Source organism: Bos indicus, chromosome 11, assembly GCF_029378745.1.
Source record: "Bos indicus isolate NIAB-ARS_2022 breed Sahiwal x Tharparkar chromosome 11, NIAB-ARS_B.indTharparkar_mat_pri_1.0, whole genome shotgun sequence".
In the NCBI taxonomy this organism is placed as follows: domain Eukaryota; kingdom Metazoa; phylum Chordata; class Mammalia; order Artiodactyla; family Bovidae; genus Bos; species Bos indicus.
The window spans coordinates 13351926-13371725 of record NC_091770.1 but is presented as its reverse complement, the minus strand read 5'-3'; the positions used below and the strand labels follow the sequence as shown (position 1 = coordinate 13371725).

Sequence of the window (19800 nt, the reverse complement as noted above, 5' to 3'; positions counted from 1 at the left end):
ATTGGAGTGGGGTGCCATTACCTTCTCCACCCAACTACTACTATTACACTATACATTTCTTCTTTCAGTTCTGCCAGTGTTGCTTCGTATTTTGGGGGCTGTGTTGTTAATTGCACATCTGCATACCTGGTATATCTTTCTGACGGACTGACCCTGTTATCATTATGAATTGTCCCTCTTTAGCGCTAGTTTTTTGTGTTAAAGTCTATTTTGTCTGATACTAGTAGAACCACTCCAGCTTTCTTATGGTTGCTGCTTGCAAAATACAACTTTTTCTTTCCTTTTCTTTTACATTCCACCTATTTGTATCTTTGAATCCAAAGTATACTTCCTGTAGGCAGTTGGATCTTGATGTTTATTCCATTTGATCATTTCTGTCTTTTGATTGGAGTATTAAATCCTTTCACATTGAATATTATTTCTGACATGTTAGGATGTACATTTGCCATTTTACTTTTGTATGTCAAGTCTTTTTTGTTGTTACTGTTTCCCTAGTCCTCCTTTAATGTTTCTTTTTACAATAAGTGAATTTTTTGTAGCATAGCATTTTAAATTCTGTTGATATTTTAAACTTTCGTTTTTTATTTTCTTAGTGTTTTCTCTGGGACTTATCATATACATCTCGTCTTAGCAGAATCTAAGACTTATATTAATTTAATTTCAAGGAGATACTGGATATCCCCTATATCCTGTATATCCTGTATATCTCTATTTTTCTCCCACTTCCTTGTAATATTATTATACATATTACAATTTGTATATATATTATATATGCATTGTATTATTGCATTATGTAATTTTATGTCCTTTAAAGAAGCTGAGAACAGTATATGTTTACAGATTTTGTTATACTTGTTTTCTAATTTACCATTTCTGGTTCTCTTCATTCAATATTCTCTAGAATCTCTGTGGATTCAAGTTAAAAATCTTACTTATTTTCTTACTCCATACAGCTTTGTTCCCATCTACCTACTTTGTGTTGTTATTATTGTTATTGTTCTATATGTTATAGGCCCAACAATACAATTATATATTGTTTTATACAATTCCTTTTTTTTTTAGTTTTATTTTTAAACTTTACAGTATTGTATTAGTTTTGCCAAATATCAGAATGAATCCACCACAGGTATACATGTTCCTTTTTAAAAAATATTTATTTATTTATCTTTGGCTGGACTGGGTCTTTGTTGCTGCACTAGCCTTTCTCTAGTTGCAACAAGCAGGGTAAGCAATGTCTTTGTTTTGTCATCATTTTTAAAGATGGTTTTGCTGGATATAAGATTCTTGGTTGATAGTTTTTCTCTTGCAGTATTTGCATATGTCATCTCACTGTGTTTTGGCCTTATTTCGGGTGGGAAGTGAGTTGCTTATCTTTGTGGGATCCCCTTGTATGTGGCGAGTCACTTTTCTCTTTGTTGCTTTCAAAATTTTCTTCATGTCTTCAGAATTTTTAGTATGATTGCCTGGGCGAATCTCTTTATGTTTTCCTACTTTCAATTTATTGAGCTTCTTAAATGTGTAGATTAATCTTTTTCAACCATTACTTCTTCAAGTATTTTTTCTGCTCCTCTCACTTTTCTTCCTGGTACTCCCATTATGTGTATGTTGGTGTGCATAATGATGTCCCATATATATATATTTTTTTTTTTGAGGATTTTTCTTCACTCTCTTTTATCTCTGTTCTTGGAATTGCATAATCTCTACTGCTTATCTTCAGGTTTGCTGATTATTTCTTCTGTGAGTTCAGATCTACTCTTGAGAATTTCTAGTAAATTTTTCATTTCAGTTATTGTATTGTTCAATTTCAGGATTTTCATTTTTTTAAATAATTTCTCTTTTCTGATATTCCTTTTTTGATGAGACGTTAGCATACTTACTTTTACTTTTTAGCATGGCTTCCTTTAGTTCTTTGAAGATACTGATAACTGCTTTGAAATCTTGGTTTGTTATATCTGATATCTGTGTCCTTTCACAGACAATTTCTGTTGTATGCTTTTTCCCCCTACTTTTTGTTTATTTGTATGTCTCATAATTTTTTGTTGGAACTGGACTTCTAAAGTAATATATTGTAGCAATTCTGGATACTGATTTTCTCACCCCTTCCCTGGTGGCTCAGATGGTAAAGAATCTGCCTGCAGTGCAGGAGACCCAGGTTTGATCCCTGGGTCAGGAAGATCCCCTGGAGAAGGGAACGGCTACCCACTCCAGTATTCTTGCCTGGAGAATTCCACAGACAGAGGAGCCTGGCAAGCCACAGTCCATGGGGGTCACAAAGAATCAGACCCGACTGAGCGACTTTCACTCACTCACTCACTTACTCCCCAAGGTTTGTTTGTTGCTGTTTGCTTGCTTATTCCTTTAGTGACTTGGGTGGATTATTTTGGTATTTTCCTCCTCTTTTGAAGCCTCTGATATGCTGCTCAGAGGATGCAGCCCTGGATATATGCACAGTAACTCTAGGACGGCAGTAGTTATAGCAGAACTCTCTGAGCCTGTCTCTTTCCCTGAGCTCTCTGTTAAACTGGCTGCCTCTACTGGCATCATACCCAACTTTTAGGCTCCACTAATTGTCAGCTTATTGCTCTGTTCGTTGCTCTAGGGCATACATTACTCTAGGGTCTGATTCAATTAAACTTGGGTGCCTTTGTGAAGGTAGTTTTTAAAGCCAGTCTTTGAGGTTTGTTCTGACCCCATGAGGGCTCTTCTAGGCTTTCCTTTTCCCTCATTCTCTCTGGTAAACTAGCTGGCCTACAGCTTGTTTTAAATTGCTTATCACCCAAATCTCCATTGCTTTCAGAGCACTCTTAAGTTTGAATGTCCCCATGTTCTGTTTCAAATAAAGTTCGTGATTTTTTTTTTTTTTTTTTGGCTGCAGTGTGATGCTTGCCAGATCTTAGTTCCAACCAGAGATGGAACTCATGCCCCCTGCTGTGGAAGCATGGAGCCCTAACCACTGGACAGCCAGGGAATTCCCTGAAGTCAGTGAGTTAGGGAAGAGCTTCAGAGTTCTCAGTTTTTGTGGATTGGGCATAATCTCTGAGTCTCTGTTGTAGAACTGAGGGCAAGGAAAGTGGTTCATCTCCTAGAATAACATCTGGCTTCGTGTGCAGGGTTCTGGGCAGTGATGGTAGCCTTTCATTATGTCCATGGACATTTAGGTTACCTGCAATTCTCTCCCAACACAGAACATCTGCCCCATGAGCATGCAGGCTGGGACAAAGAGATCGATATTCTTAGCCTGCCATGCCTGAAGTCAAGCCTTTGTCCCATCAGTAAGAGCTGGGTGAAGGAAGGGAGCCTCAATCTTGGCTACACTCACCAGGAATTTAGCCTCTACCACTCGGAGCAGAGAAAGGAGGCACTGGTGAGATGCTGGAAGCATGCTTCTTTCAGTGAGATATCCTATATCTCGACTGGGAGCTGAGAGGAAAAAGAGACCCATTCTCTTGGCCATACCCACCTGGATCAGAGCTTCAAGCATTGCTTTGAGATGGGTAGAGAAGAGGGAAGGAGCAGGTTGCTGCTTAAGTGCTACAGACTCTCACTGTTCTGGCTGAGATTGAGTAGATTTTCTTGAATAAATTTCTTTATTTGCTGTATGCCCTTAGGAAAATGTCAGAGACTTTGACAATTGGTTTGTAAAATAATCTTCACCGATTATAGTAGGACAATGGGTCAACAGAGTGCCCCATTCCAGAAGTGAAAGCCAGGCATAGGGATTTAAGATAAACTCACTCCAGCTCTCGGCAGTTCAAGAGACATTGGAATTACATTTTAGCTCCCTTATGGGATCATTAAAATTAAGCAGGATACTCAGGTGCTAGCCTGATTAAACCATCTCCCTGGTACTGAAAGCTTCATGTAACTTCCAGTCTCTGAGACATGCAGTGGATAGGTGAGAACACCAGATCAGCTACAGTCTGCTGATCCTTTGGAACTGCTTTGAACTGAAGCAAAGGATTCATTCAAATTTGGCCCATTCCCTGAGAGTACTTGGGAGAACAGATAAGACAATGGGCACACAACTTGGAAATCTGGTGAAAAGACATGACCTGCTCTCTGGAGTTCCTGTCTGGCACAGACTCATCTCTACCCCCACAATGTGATAGGCACTCAGATTCCTGCTTTTCTCTAAATCTGGTCTCAAGATGCAGGCATTCTCTCTCCTACCTCCTGAGGGTGTGTCTTTCAGGCTTCCTTTCTCCCCTTGATGGCAGTGTTTACCCCCACAGCTACAACTGGATACCCAGGGTGCGTGCTGCTGCTGCTGCTAAGTCACATCAGTCGTTTCTGACTCTGTGTGACCCCATAGACGGCAGACCACCAGGTTCCCATCCCTGGGATTCTCCAGGCAAGAATACTGGAGTGGGTTGCCATTTCCTTCTCCAGTGCATGAAAGTGAAAAGTGAAAGTGAAGTCGCTCAGTCGTGTCCGACTCTTAGCGACCCGGTGGACTGTAGCCTACCAGGCTCCTCCGTCCATGGGATTTCCCAGGCAAGAGTACTGGAGTGGGTTGCCATTGCCTTCTCCGAGGGTGCGTGCTAAGTCGCTTCTGTCATGTCCTACTCTTTGCGACCTTGCGCTGTAGCCTGCCAGGCTCCTCTGTCCATGGAATTCTTCAGGCAAGAATACTGGAGAGGGCTTCCATGCCCTCCTCCAGGGGATCTTCCTGACCCAGGGATCGAACTTGTGTCTCTTAAGTCTCCTGCATTGCTGGCAGATTCTTTACCACTGGGCCACCCGAAAGCCCCGGATATCACAAGTGAAATGGCAGCGCATCCATTATGATGCCGGGCTATGGTTGCGTCATAATTCACGTTTAGTATGTGGACTGACAACGGAAGCTAGTTCATGGTATAAGGCTGAATGAAAAGAGGCAGGAATATGCATACACATAGCGAAATAGATCATGATTTCTGTGGGTAATGGGGTTGTGATTTTTAATATCTTCATTGCCCTTCTGTTTTGTTTTGTTACAATCAGCACTTATTAGTTTTATAATCAGAAACAAAAGCTACTCGTCTTTCCGTGTGGGGTGTTGAGATGCCGAGTCTCCAGGACGCGTGGGCCGTGGGGTGGGGTAACCAACTGGTCGGTGACCTGGCCAGGGAGGCGCGCCGTTCCCGCCCCTCCACCACGCCCCTAGTCCGGGAGTGCCTGCCGGCCTCCGCCCGTAGCGCCAGCTGGCACTTCGTCAGGTGGGCGGCGGCGGCGGCACCCATCAGGCGGCGGTACCTCTCCGGGGACGTACACCTGCAACTGGCAAAGAAGGGCTCAACCACCCGCAAAGAGTCGGCGGTCCGGCGGCGCAGGTGGGCGCGGGCGTGATGTGCGGGCGTCGGGGCGGGGAGGGGAGGGCTCAGGCCGGGCCGGACTGACCTCCCAAGAGGTGCCCGGGGCCCCCGACGACTGTCACTTCCCCATCGCCCTGCCGCCCGGCGCGCCCTGGGCCGGCTTCTAGGCTCACGCCCACCATCCTCCCCACTCCGGCTCCAGTTCCATGAGTCTAGCCGAGGAGTGGGACCAGAGGGCGATGGGAGGAAGCTACTACCAACTGTTCGCGGCCTCATTGGGCAACCTGGAATGGTTGCGGTTCTGTTTAAACCGGCATCGTGGCGAAATCCTGGCCGATGACAAGGTAAGGCCTTGGAGTGCAGGGGCAGCAACCGAAGTCTTCTCCACCCTACAAAGAGCTCCGCACACAGTGGTTACCTGGCAAGGAGTGACTCTAATTCACCTTCCTACCGTCTGGAGGGCAATTTTGGGGAAGCGAGATAAGGGAGTGGGAAGGGGACCGTGGGATTCCCGGGAGCAGAGAGAAGAGGCGAGGGTAATCCCAAGAAATCCTCTCTAGGTTAGGTTGTGGGACCCCCGGCCCAGTCCTGCTCAACCACTTCCTGTCTCCTCTGGCCCCTGCAGGGTTTCACTGCCATCCACTTTGCAGCCCAGAGTGGCAAGCTTGCATGCCTGCAGGTCTTGGTGGAGGAGTACAAGTTTCCCGTAAACCTGCCCACCAACAATGGCCAGACACCTCTGCACCTTGTCATCCATGGTGACAACAAGACCGTGGCCCTCGCCTGCATTCACTATCTGATTAAGCAAGGGGCGGCCCTCAACACGTGAGTCCAGCCTGTGTGGGGAGAGGGACTGGCAGGCTGGGCAGATAAGAACCCCACTTCCAGGCAGGAAGATTCAAGGAGGAGAGGGAGAGGAGCTGTGGGATACCAGGAACTTGTTCCCACATGAAGCAGTCACGTGGTAGTGGCTGAGAGGCTTTGAAAGAGGGCAGACCTACTTCATGTCCCAGTTTTGCTACCCGCCAGCAGACAGAAAAACCTCAGGCAAATCACTCAAGGCTAAGTCTCAGTGCTCTGGTTCCCAAACCTGTCTGTACACTGGAATCACCTGGGGAGCTTCAAAAATACCAATGCCTGTGTTTCAATCCAAAGGAGTCTGTCATTTAATTGGCCTGGGATGTGGCCCAGGCTTTGAAAGTGCACAAGAGCCCCAGCTGTTTCTGTTTTGGCAGCAGAGTTTAGGAACTACTGCCTCAGTGTCTTCAACTGAAATTTGGGTAGATGACAATGCCTATCACATGAGACTACTGTAATAATTGAGAAAGTGAATGCATGGCTTAGAGGAGACCGCATTCATTCAAAATATTTATCCAGCATCTAACGTGCTGAGCACTGGGCCAGAATTGAGGAATACGGTGAATGTAACAGCCATGGTCCCTGCCCTCCTAAAGCTGACATACTAATGTAGGCATGGCCAGTCAACTAGCAAACAAATGAACAAAATGACAGAGTGTGGTAAGCAGTTATGAAGAGTGATGGAGCTGTGAGTAAAGGGGACAAGAAGACCTATTTGGGAATGGGCAGTTACCTCTAAGGAGAGGACTGAGAGGAGCTGGCCAGGTGAAGAGCCAGGGAAAATTATTCCAGGCAGAGGTGCAAAGGCCATGTTGGGAGAGAATGGAGCAAGGTCAGAAGACGAAGTTGGGGAGGAAGAGGGCCCTGGTCACACAGGCCTTGTGGGCCAAGGCCAGGCGTGGGGAAGGGGGAGGAGGCCGGGGTGGTTAAAGAGGAGATGAGGTTCATGGTCTCTGCACTCCAGCCAACCCAGCTCTCCTTTTGGTAGGTCCTCATGGTTACATACTCCATAATCAGACTTTAGCTGTTCACTCAATCCAAACCCTCCTTCAACAGTTGAAACTGAGGTACAGAGAGAAAGGACGTGCCAGGGTTACCCAGTGGACTAGTGGCACAGCAGACCTAGGAGCTGGTTTGCCCATCTGATGCCCTTCATCCTTCCTTTCTCCCCTCTTCTCCCTGGCGGGCCCTCCAGTCAGACGTGCAATGGCTCCACACCTCTGCATCTGGCAGCCCGCGAAGGCCTGCTGAGCTGTGTCAAAGTCCTGGTGCAGAAAGGTGCCAACGTCCACGCACAAGATGCCACAGGCTGCAAGCCCATTGACTACTGCAAAATATGGAACCACCGAGTCTGTGCCCGGTGAGGGTGTGAGAACTACCCCCATCTGCCACCCTTCCCCAGGGCCCTCACCCAAGGATGAGTCTGCGGAGGAGAACCCTCTCCAGGATGTTATTCCTGGGGCTCTCCACAGGGCCTCACCCCTGGAGTTTAGCATTACCTCGAGGTCCTAGCCCTTCAGCCGAAAGGTGGTGATCACTTTCCTTTCTCACCGCCAGGGAAGTAGTTAGCCAGACGGGGAATGGTCCATCTTGCTCACCTCATCTCTGGTGGCTCCCCCTACCCTCACCCAGGCCCTCAGCAGCAGCCAGTCTTCCCAGCCCAGGGTGAAGCTGAAGGAATGACACACCCCTGCCTTGGCACCAGGTTCTTGAAAGATGCCATGTGGAAACGGGACAAGGAGGACTTTGCCCATGAGATGAGGAAACTGAAGAGGCTCAAGGACCAGCTGGCCCTCATGGAGGAGGACTACCTGACTGAGTATCAAGTAAGGGGTAGGGTGGGCAGGGGCACTGGGCATCAGCTGTGACCCAGGTGTGTGAGCATGACTCCCATGTGTGGTTAGTTAGAAGAGTGGCTAGAAGTGGTCCCATCCAGAAAGAGCCTCCCCCCTCCTCTGAGGAGGGAGCTCCAGGAGGGTGCGTGCCAGAGGGATAATGCTGAGGAGTCTATATAGGTTGGTGGCGGTTGGCTATATGAACAATCAGGGAAGAGCTGACCTGGTAGAAGGAACAGACAGCCCTATGGAGGGGCAAGGGAGCCCATGAGAGTATGGTATACGTCAGGAAGTGCAAATTCAGAATAGACGAGGAATCAGATGTGAGCTGGAGGCTGATAAGCTAGAAACTTGGCAGGGGCCCAGATCAATGTCAGACCTTGACTGGGGCAGAAAAGGAGAGTAAAGGATTTTAATGCTAGGTATAGGTACACAGAATGCAAGAACCAGGAAACTCCAAAAGAAGATGCTGGGACTCTTAAGTGGATCCAGGGGTGGGGAGGGCTTTGGGGGTGCCAAAGTCTGGTATTTCAGCTCTGTTCCAGCTGCATTCCTCTCGTTTTCCCTGTCATACCCTCTGTTGGTTCACCTAGTTCTCACAGCCACGTGTGTATCCAGAGGAGGCAAAGCCCATCTGTTCCTGTGTCTCTAAAATTTCCCCGAAGCCCCTTGAAGATTTCTCCTTATCTCTTGTTGGCCTCAACTGGATCACCTGTGCATTCTTGTTCCAATCCCTAGAGCTCAAGGAAAGCCATGTGCTGACTGACTGAAGTCTGGGGCAAGGCTGATGGAATTATGATGATTGGCTTAGCCTAATCGGGGGGCCTACCTCTGGAGCTGGGTCAGTCTCCAAACCACCTGACTGCTTAGCAACAGTCTGGGAACTGAGACAGGGAGGGATGAAGCGGTGGTTCTGTGACAAGCTGAAGGTTCAGCTCTAGTTGAAGGAGGGACAGAGAGCATCGCCATCCAGTCTGGAGCACCAGCCAACTGTCTCTCTCCCTACCCTGACTGCTCAAGGCCTCCACTTCCAAGAAGCCTGCTCAGATGTGCTCCATCCAGTTGCTGGCCTTCCAGACTTTTCTGCTCTTTCCTTCCAGGGTCAAGGATAAGTTTGTACCACTCATTTGCCTTTGCCCCCCATCAAACCAGAAACTTTTAAGGCAGGCTGGGAACACCTTTATGGGGGATGCAGGAGTCTCAAGCATTTCCATAGGGCAGGGATTGGGCCTCCCCACTCAAGCTAGAGACCTCACCTAGGGCAGAGGCCGAGTCTCCATCTGATTGGAGGTCTCCCCTGTGGGAAAGGCTCTCTGTCGCATGAGCCAGGGGCCCCTCCAGGCAGTATTTTCCTCATCAGAACAAGGGCTCCCACAAGGCAGGGGTTTCTCTCATCAGACTCTGGGCTCGCAAAAGGCAGCAAGGTATCTGCTCAATTAGACCTGAGGTTTCCAGGGCTACAGCCACAGGGCCTGCTTTCACAGAAACACAGGGGGAGCAGCTGTCCAGAAGTATCTTGTGCCTTCTGATGTTGCAGAAGGAGCACCAAATTCTGAGAGAAGCTGACTTCAAGAAGTGGCTCCATCACAAGTTGCTACTCCAAGACCAGTCCCTAATACCCAGTGTTCAGCGAGAGCCCCGTGCTCCACCCCGGGCCACTGCCCTCTCCAAGACCTGCAAGGACGGGGTACTGTGGCCTCCCACGAGCTTCCACCCCTCCCCGGAGGCACGCCTGCAACAGATACAGCAGCCCAATCTGCCCTTGGTGATGTCTGTGCCCACCTACAAGCCGCCCACGATCAGGCGGCCCAAGGTGTGGAATCTTAGCAGCAATCCCACCAGGTCCCCCACCGCCCAGATCGGCTACCCACAGGGCGTCCGCCTGGGCGTGCATCCCGACCCCAGGCCAGAGCGTGACTTCCGCTGCTTCGTGGAGGTGAGGTCCGACGGGCACGGTGGCGCGCACCTGCGCACGGTGGCCGGCCGCCAGGTGGCGCCTGTGCCCCGGCTGCCTTTCGAAGTGGTAATCCGCGAGCTGCACCCTTCGGTGCGGCCCTACAGAATGAAGGTGCCCCAGGACTTCTGCTCTGTCGCTATGGAAGATGTGCCCCGGAAGCGGCACTTGGGTGACAGCAGCTTCTGGACCGACACGCTGACCATGAACCTGCGAGAGACATTCGACGAGGCCTTCCTGGCGGCTGTGCGAGCCCATCAAGGACTCCCCGCTCTGCCTTCCCCTAAACCACCCCTCCCTTAAACTTACTTTGGTAGCCTCTCCACTGGAGACTGCGCAGTGAAGGCTGAGGTGTGGTGATTCTGTGTGGATGGGGAGGAAGGGGGAGTGCCCACAGGCTGCCCACCCTCAAGCTCAAGGCTGGCAGCCTCCTCCCCCACAGACCCCAGATCCCCTTCTCTCCACAAAGGAATCTCCCCCAGGAGATCCAAGTTAGGGCCGTATCCCAAGGCTCAGAGTGGGGATCCCTCTGTTCTGGGCCCTGGCATTGGAAAAGTGACACCTTGGCGTCCCCATCTCCCCCTCCCACCCCAAACAGCTCACCAGGGGTGAAGATTCCAGGAGGAGGGACCACTTTGAAATTCTGCCTCTTGTTCATATTAAGTCCTTCCTGCTGCAGGTTCTAAGCCTCATTCTGCATTTCCAGATCCAGAACAGTAAGGAGGAAGGCTAGAGTGTCACCCTGCCATTGGCTTTCCTGCCACGCTGGTCTTCCTTCATCCCAGTTGCCACTGGGGTCTCTGCAGTTCAGAGAAGCAGAGGCAGTTTCTATATGGAGGACGGAGGGAGGTCCTGTGGCTTCAAGTGGAGACTGAAAGCACCTATATTTCCTCCAGGAAGCTCCCCTGGATCCCCTGCTAGCCCCTGTACACGTCACTGCAAATCACTCATTAAACAAACATTTATTGAGTACTTTCTATGTGCCAGGTGCCAAGCTAGGCGCTGTTGATACAAAAACTGGACAGTCCCTGCCCTCAAGGAGCTTACAGTCTAGTGGGGAGACAGAGCAGTCAGCAGGCAAGTAAGACCAGAGTCATCTGTGTGGTGTGCTGGAGGGAGACGGGACATTCAGAGTTCCTTGGAGGAAGTGAAGTCTAAGTTGAGAACTGACAGAGAAGGTACCCAGGTGAGTAAAATGAAGGAGAAGCAACGGGGCATTTCTGGATACAGGAGGCTGAAATTCAGAGTGCAAAGTGGCCCGTGAAGAGGCCAGAGAGGCAAGCAGGAACCAAGACTCCACGAGTCTCACGAGCCATGCTAAGGGGTCTGGATTTTATCCTGAGGGCAGCGGAGAGCCATGGAAGGTTGTAAGCCAGAGAGTGACTGGATCAACTATGCATTAGAAAGACAACTCCAGCTGTGGGATAGAGAAGCCAAAGGAGGCTGTCACAACAATCCAGGTGAAAGCTGATGACCGTGGGAGTGGCCCAAATGAAGAGAGGTTAAGAAGGTAAACTTGACAGTTGTTAGATGTCTGGGCAGAAAGAGAAACCAGGTGTTTGGTTGGGCTCCTGAGTGATCTTCGGGCCAAAGCAGGTACCCAAAAAAGGCAGGTATGCAGAAGACAGCAACAAGTGCTGCCTGGGCTACAAGATTTGTCTGCGTGCCCAAAGGCAGCAGAACTGTGGTTCAGAGGACCAAAAGGGATGCTGGGGTTGGAGGTCAGCTCTGAATTCCTTGAAGCCGTGAGCAGGGACAGGCTCCTCCAGGGAACCCAAGATAGAACTCTGTGCACAGGGCGAGGGGAGGAGCCTGCACTGGCCTGGAAGGGAGCAGAGAGGGAGAACCAGCCACAAAAGGGCTTGGGAAGCTGGCAGTGATGAAACCTGCCCAACGCTGCAGAGATGCAGAAAGAGATGTGAAAAGGGTCCACTGGACTTTTAGCACAAGGCTGCTGGCAACCCCTGGAACACAAGCAGTGGAGTGAATGGAGGGGCAAGGCTGCCACTGGTGAGAAAGAGACAGCAAGGGACAGCAAGGCCGGCTGCTGGCCAGCAGTCAGGACACTGGCCTCCAGCCTCCTTGACCTTGTCCTGCCTTGTCTGCATAGGACAGAAGGGCCTGGCCATCTCAGCACCACTGAGAGGAGGCCAAAATGGCTGCTCCTCCCCAGGAAAGGGGAAGGCTGATTATTTTTAAGAGAAAGCCAATACTAAAGCCAAGGAAATGAAGGGCTATGGTGGGACTGGAGGCAGGAGGTAGAAACAAGGTTTTCAAGCACAGAGGTCTCCCAGTGGCTGAACGGTACCATAGGCGTGCTGTCCGTCTCTGCACCTGCCTGCTTTGCTCTGAGGTACAGGACATGCCAGTAATGGCTCCCACGGGACTTCATTCCCACACACACTGCTGAGGACTTGGAAGGCACTAGAGTTGGAGTGCAAGGTCGACAAATGCTGCCCTATGCCCAGGACCTGGCCTGTCTTCTTAGAAGACACTCACCTCCTAGGAGCCATGACCACTCGGAAGAGAGGGCCGGCCCTGTGTGCTCTTAGAGTAACAGACAGCTTCTCCCATCACCAGTTTCTTACACAACAGGCTGTAATCCAGGCTGCCTGGAAGCCAATTTTTATTGTTTCTCCTCAAGCCCAAGACAGAAATCAGCCAGAAACCACTCCTCTTCCCTACGACAAGACTTACAAATAGGATATTATACATGTTCTCCTGAAAAATCTAACCCAGTCTCACACTATCCCCTCTCTGCCTCCAGCCTGGCAGTCACAGAGCCCCAGGGGAAAGAAGAGACGGAAGAAGGGAGAAGGGGATTAAGAAAGGTTGCCTCCACTTCCACTCCCCATCCCCCCACCAGGTTCGGCTCCTCATCTCCGTCCCCTTCCCACTATGGGCCACAAGAATGGTCCCTTCGGAAGGGCAAGACCCAAACATGGAAAAAGAGCCCTGGTGCAGCAAAGCCAGTCCGGGTGGGAGGTCTGCAGGAAGAAAGGAAGATGAACTTTCAGGGTATTAAGGCAAACAGTGCCACCTAGAATCTTTATTCAAATGGGAATCAGCACTTGGACAGAATTCACAGTTCAACAGCAAAAACTTGCAAGTGCTAAGTCACAGCCCCTCCCGTGGCCATCTGCCCACTGGCAGTTATCACTGTCTGCTCTTCAGCTTCATGGCCCTGGCCCTACCTGCCCGGGCTGAGCCAGAACTCCTGACCGATCACAGGAGGAAGCAGGAGGGCCACAGGGGCTCGGCTTCTGTGCACCCAGGTGGGTGGTAGCCTCCTGCCTAAGCAGGCCCTGACTCCTCCCTGGCAGCCTCTGAGGTCTCAGCCTCCAGCAGTATCAGATCTGACCTGAGCTGAGCCTCCTGAGGAGGGTGGGGATGAGGGCTTCCAGGGGAGTGGAGGGAAGGAGGGCCAGGGCTGGGGGAAGGTGCCGACCAACTCCCGGCCCCCACCCAGTGCGGAGGCCCAGGGGCCTGACTCTCTGGCTCCTGCGCCAGCATCCCCTCCCCAGGGGGTCAGTATATCTTCTGCCGACTGGGTAGGATGGCCTCTTTGATGAATGAGAAGACAACCAGGATCCCTAAGCGTTTGCCCCGCTTGCCTTTGGTGAAGTAATTGGAGACCACGTCATCTGTGGAGACACAGGCAGGGAGATGAGTGTGTGTACGTGTATGCTTGTGTGTGTGTGAACACAGTGCTGCCCACCCAGAATTCAAGTGTCTCTATCACAGGGGGGCTCTGGCTCCCCCGCAGCTCAGGCCCTGCTGGTGCCCTCCCACCATGACCCTCCCACCCTCTTCTCACCTCCTGGCTGCACGGTGGAGGGCAGGACGTTCTCCCCAGCCGAGAGCGACACGAAGAACGCAAACGGGATTATCCACAGACAGAAAGTGAAATAGGCCAGGACCTGGCAACAGAGACACTGAGAAGATGATGCTCCCGGAGGTGCCAAGGCCGGTCCAGGAGCAGTCACTGTGATTCTTAGAAAGCTGGTCACGTGCACACTGACGACCCCACATGGGATCTCTGAAGGGGACCAGGGCCCAGGAAGCAGAGACAGGACAGCCCCAGAGACAGGACAGCCCCAGGAGAAGATTCAGTGGGGAAAGGTGGAGACTGAAGATGACCACGATTCAGGCCAAAATCCCTGAATCCTGGTCACCAGGACAAGCAACTCCTCTGAACCGAAGGATATAGATGGAAGGCAAAACCATGACCGACCCGTATCTCCTGGAGAAGTGACCTTGTTCTTCTCCAGGGTTCAAACTAGAGCAGCAGGGTTCAAGGTTGTGGCCCAGCCCTGCCCTGTGAGGTGTGCATCAGACCAGGTCACCCCACGCCCCTTCCTGACCTTAGGATGTCAGGCTGGGTCCTGAGAGACCCAAAGGACTCACTGGGAGACAGCAGTGGCCTTCTTCCTCAGCCAAAGGGTCGCTGCTCCTCATACTCACAACTTTCTAAAATCATCTATATTATTTTTTCTTAATGTGTTATCCCTGAATAGTCTGTTTCAAATCACAGCCAAATACACAAAGAAATCACACAAATCCCCTTTACCCCTGCTATCTCTGTTAGTAGTCTGAAGACATACTGAAGACTTCTTACCTCTGAGAAAGGATAATATTCCTCTGCAAAAAACTGAAATGCTAGGTAATGATTCACCACCACTAGCCCTGTTGAGGGAATGAAGAGTCAGTCAGTCTCAGGGATGACATAAAACAGACTTTTAGCCTTCACAAGGCCCCGGAGGTCAGAAGCCAAGTCTTGGTCCTGACTTTACACACGACCCAGAGTGCAACGTGGGCCAAGCACCCTACTCTCCAGCACTCAGGTTCCCGTCAGAACGAGCCCCCATCTGCCCACTGCCGAGTGTATGAGTTAAATCAGAAGTAGATAAAAAACTCCTTGAATGTTATAAAAATGAGACTTCAGTGCTACACAGCCCAAAGCACCGTGCCAAATGACTTGGTCTAGAGCGGCCCTAAGTCCTGAAGAGAGCTCTGCATGGGCGGTGGGGGAGGAGGAAGTCACGCCGAGCACTCGCTCCTGCGTCCCCTCCACAGACAGAGGCGCTCACTCCTCAGGAATAAAGGGCACCATCTGCTGGACGTTTTGCAGTGCAGTCTCAGGGCTCCTCAAAGTTCCGGGGACGCGGGTCTCTCCTTATCCTGCCCCAGGGTAAGGCTGGCTGATCTGAACTGGTATGTTCTGCATCCCCACACACCTCCTTCATGTGCAGCCAAATTCAGACAGAGGGAGATCCTGGGGACCCGCTGCTCAGACACAGGCGTTCCTGTTGTGGTGAAGTGAAAGGCAGACACCCCTCAAACCCAACACCCCTCAAATACGCCTCGCTGGCAGCAGCACGGGCCCTTCCTCTTTTCTCCTCTTGCCACTCCCCTTCTACAGCAGAGACAACAGCTCTGCCAGGCCTAGCCATGCTCTAGGGCAAGGGCTTGCCGAAAGACAGGATGGTGCCCTACACCCACAGACCTTCAGAACAACTCTCCCAGGCATCCAGAGGGCAAGTTGAGGAGTGACAACGGGAAGCCAAGGGAGCATGCCATTGTAGGTGGGGGGTGGGGGGTGGAGAGCACCCTCCCACCTAGGAAGAAGCAAGAGGGGCATAGTGTCCAAGGAAGGACACCTCACACCAACCCCCACAAATCTTTCAGTGGAATCAAACCAAGGCACTCAGTCCTGGCTTGAACACCATGCCCTCCTGTGAATGACAGTTTCTTTCCAGGTTCTCTCACAGAAATAGAAAAGTAGCTCTAAGAAACCCCAATTCCATCTGACATCTTGACAAAAGGCTATGATGACCAGTAACAACTGAAGGGAGAAAAGGCAATCCTGGTAACCAGATTCTGTCTAGAACCTTTTCCAGAAATAACTAGAGCATCTATGTGCCGAATGACTTTCCCAAATATCACTAAACAGATGGAGACGCTAAGGTCAGAAACTGGCGGCAGAGCAAAGGCAGGAAGGCCAGGGCCCTCCAAACACGTTTGTCTACCCCAAGGCAGCTGTCTGCAGGAGACCCGCAGCCCCACGAAGCTCACCTTAATCATGGCCTACGGCCAGACGACTGGATGAGCGCTGCCTGCAGGCCGGGGGAAGGCTTTGGGCTTTTCCTGGCCAAGTGGTTTCTTAAGGGCTGTAACTACTCAGCCGACCCACTTCTTTTTCCTTCTCGAATCTTTCAAACCCCACCTGCCCCAGGAAAGCCATCCCTCTCTGAGCATCCCAGCCCTCCAAATTCTAGTCACTAGAGCCAGTGTGGGCTCTCGGTTCCTCACATGTGAGAGCCCCAACCGCCAACCAGCCTGACCTCCTGGAGGACCTCAGTGGTTTGCCTCCCTCTTCAGTACCATAGACGGAGCTGGGCACATCCCACCTCAGCTGTCCCTCCCACTCCATCCCCTCTCACCGCACGACAGGATGAAGTTAGGCGAGGTCAGCATGATGAAGGGGAAGGTCTGGAGGAGGCCAAAGTAGACAAGGTTGGTGAAGAGGCCAACGCCAATCATGTAGGTGGGGAAGCGCTCAAAAACGTAGAGGCCAATCAGCACAGCTGTGGAGAACTGAACAGCGGAGGCGCACAGTGCAGGGAGCTGCTTCCAGGCAGCCTTCCTGGACTCACTAACCCCTAGCCTACTCAGGGCAACATGCTTCAGTCTTTCCTTGTTTCACAGCCACAGTTCTGACCTCCCCAACTAGCCTCTCGGCTCCCAAAGGGCAGCACTTTTTAACCCCAGAGGTTGTCTGACAGCACCCCACAGCTTACACTGTGACCCCAGCACACACACATAGATGTGATCAAAGTTCAGATTTCAATCTAGTCTTTTCCATCCCCCCCTTTTTAATGCTGATAATGACCTACTAAATTGATTGCACAACCCAACAATGAATCACACCTGCAGTTTGAAAACCACCATTCTGAAGGACTTACAGTTGTCAGCGCATAACAAATGGCAGGCAGTTAGCTGAATGAAGGACTAACTCCTGTATCAACACCTATGAGCTGGTCCCTGAACCCAGGGCTGAGAGCTATGGTCTTGTTTCCACAACTGATTGCCTACCCCAGGTCATGCCAGAGAGAAAGTGGCTCTGACAGCAGGTGATTTGAGAGGCAGTGGACTCCTCCTATTCAAATGTGCCTCCAGCCCCTCCCCAGCCTCTCCTGCAGCTGCAGAAACCACCAGCAGTCTCTCCTGTGGCTTTGACACGGATGGCAAGGATTGTATCATCAGGAAGAGAAGCCTTCCATGAGCCCTGAGCAGGGCAGGGCCTGTGCCACGGACGGTGTCTCCCTCCTAGAACAAGTCACTTGGTTCAACAAGTACTCAAAACTGTCCTTAAGGTTCCTCTCAGTTCTAAATGCTGTGAACAGAGCAAGGGGCTAAGACCACTGAAGACAATCAAAGGCAAAGCTATGGTCCTGTCAACACAGAACAGGCACTTGGCTCTCACCTTAAGGAACCGAGAACAAGGCCTGCAGTGAAGCAATGCCACTGGGGAAGGAAGCTCCGGAAGACCTAGGCCCAGGAGAGCAGACCCAGGGGACCAGGTACAGGGCAGGGAGGTGGGGGATGGTACCCTCAGGAAACAGCAAGGTCAGGGGTCTCATCACCCAGGCCAAACTTTCCCCACTTCCTCCTTTTGAGGGAGGTCAAGAGTGAGGGGGATCCTGGGGAAAGCTGTCACTTACCCAGATCATGTATTTTATGATCCTGCTGGTTGCAACTGTGTATTCTTCTATCAATTCGGCCAGGTAATAAAGTCCGGCGGCTGGAGTGGGGAGGAGAGCAAGGCAAACAGGGAGAACATTAGCCAGGGTCACTCCCACCATCCTGATCAGCCCTCTATCTGCAGCTGGGTCCCACCCAACCTTTCATGAGTCCATGAGGTACGGAACAAACCAAACAACCGGTGTGTTACCCTCCCAAGTCACAAGTAAAACTTTGTCAAGGCAACTAAGGAGAGATTTCATAAAAGTGAATGGAAACCTGTATTTGATGCCTCAGCACAAACCTAACCTCTGGCCCATAAAAGGGAATTTCTTTCACTCATCCAATAAATATGCCAGAGGCTGGGCTGAGAGCTGGGCACACTACAAGACAGACAAAGTCCCCTCCCTGACCCAACTGTGAGGGGGGGCCGGGGGGAGAGGTTGAGCAGTAATGGAGTCAGACGATCCCAGTGTGACAGGTGCTGCTTTAGGGGAAGAACAGGGCGCGGCTGGACCATCAAACCTCATAAGGAGGGCTTCTCGGAGGACCTGAGACCTCAGCTGGGATCAACAGTAGGAAGGAGGGGAAAGCGTGTCAGAGAGTAGGAAGCACGAAGGGCCAGAGGCGAAAGGCCGGCGGTAGGGGTCGGGAAAAGTTCTGCGCGGCCGGCTCTGCGAGGACGGGCGCGACATTGGTTGGCGGTGCGCGGGCAAGGGGCATCTGAGGCAGCCTCTCCCGGGCACCGCTGGGGTGGACTTTGTGACTCCTGGAAGGACCCGCGGTCAGCTAGGCTGCTGGGGCCAGGAGGAGAAGCAGGACCAGGCGGGACAGGAGGGGGCTGCGAAGGCGGGAGGGCCGGGCGGGGGTCTCGCCGGTCGCCCCGGCGCCCTCGTGATGCGACCCCCGGCGGGCACAGATGCCGGAGCGGGAGCCCGCGCGGGGCCGGGTCGCGCACTCTCACCGACGGCCAGTGTGATGAAGGCCACCTGGATGAAGAGCGACAGCCAGCTCAGCACGTACATGAACCACATGGCGCCCCCACCCGCCCGCCCCCGACCACCGGGACGGGCCTGCGCGCTCCGGTTCGGGCGACAAGGAGCCGCCGCCACCTTCGCCGCGTCCCCGCCCCGCGGACGGTCGTGCGCCGCCGCCGAGAGCAGCCCGGCCCGAGAGCCGCCCTCGGCCGGGTCAAGACTAGCGCCGCCTACCGGCGCGGAGGGCCAACAGCTGCTGCCCCAGCGGCGTGTGCCGGCGGATCGCCGGGCTCCCCCGGCTGCACCCAGAAGACGATACGCAATGCAACCCGGGGAGGCGGGACAGCCGGTCCTGAGGGGCCGGAACGCGGCGCTAGTACCGGAGCTTGAAAGGTCACCTCCGGCCCCTCCCTGTGCACTCTTGCGTCAGTCTGGAGCGTGATCCCTCGCCTCCCAACCCCTCCCCAGCAGCCTCGGACCAGAAGGCTCCAGGCAGGTTGCCCAGGGCTTTCTTTTGCTCCTGGAGGTAAAAGAAACAAAATTCTCGAGTGCCAGGCAATGTGCTAAAGGCTAGGCTGTAGGTTCAGGATGGAAATTAATCCGATCCCAGGAAAGTTACTTGCCTCAGGTTGTACCTCTACAAGTGGCACAGGTAGAAACTGGGGCATCTTTGATTAGCCATCCTGAAGCCTAACTCTCCCTCTCTATTGACTTCGTCCATTAGGTGCTGAATGCACCTAATTCATTAGGTGCTGAATTTACTCCACCTCTGGAAGGGCCAACTGAGCGGCCGCAAAGAGCAGGACAGCCCATCAAGAAGTCCCCCGTCTGGTGGCGGAGACAGGCATGCAAAGATAAGGAATGTATAAGGGGCCTCTGGTATGTTTCTTATCTCAGAACATTTTTCATGCATAAAAATAAATACATATTCCTCAAAAAATTGAACACAATTACCATGTTATCAAGAAATTTCACTCCAGGGTATATACCCAGAAGTATTGAAAGTACTCTTGAGAGTCCCTGGGACTACGAGGAGATCAAACCAGTCCATCCTAAAGGAAACCAGTCCTGAATGAATATTCTTTGGGAGGACTGACACTGAAGCTGAAGCTCCAATACTTTGACCGCCTGATGCAAAG

General features: G+C 51.7%; 2 protein-coding genes across 3 annotated transcripts; one reads left to right on the top strand and one right to left on the bottom strand.

Moving 5' to 3' along the window:
- The first annotated feature begins 5364 nt into the window (after positions 1 to 5364).
- ANKRD53 (ankyrin repeat domain 53) lies at positions 5365 to 10778 on the top strand. Its single transcript, XM_019969956.2, has 5 exons — positions 5365 to 5638; positions 5920 to 6119; positions 7348 to 7512; positions 7858 to 7978; positions 9525 to 10778. The coding sequence occupies exons 1-5, from the start codon at positions 5501 to 5503 to the stop codon at positions 10242 to 10244; spliced, it is 1344 nt and encodes a 447-aa protein (XP_019825515.1). The 5' UTR covers positions 5365 to 5500; the 3' UTR covers positions 10245 to 10778.
- Positions 10779 to 10884: 106 nt separating this feature from the next.
- On the bottom strand, positions 10885 to 18818 carry TEX261 (testis expressed 261). 2 transcript variants are annotated; one of them, XM_019969954.2, is made up of 6 exons: positions 18649 to 18818; positions 17666 to 17745; positions 16385 to 16538; positions 14560 to 14627; positions 13759 to 13876; positions 10885 to 13585 (listed from the first exon to the last, which is right to left on the bottom strand). In XM_019969954.2, the coding sequence occupies exons 1-6, from the start codon at positions 18716 to 18718 to the stop codon at positions 13470 to 13472; spliced, it is 606 nt and encodes a 201-aa protein (XP_019825513.2). In that variant the 5' UTR covers positions 18719 to 18818; the 3' UTR covers positions 10885 to 13469. The 2 variants fall into 2 exon arrangements, with proteins under 2 accessions (XP_019825513.2, XP_019825514.2); XM_019969955.2 differs by having other exon boundaries at positions 13759 to 13861; positions 18649 to 18817.
- Between the last annotated feature and the right edge of the window lie 982 nt (positions 18819 to 19800).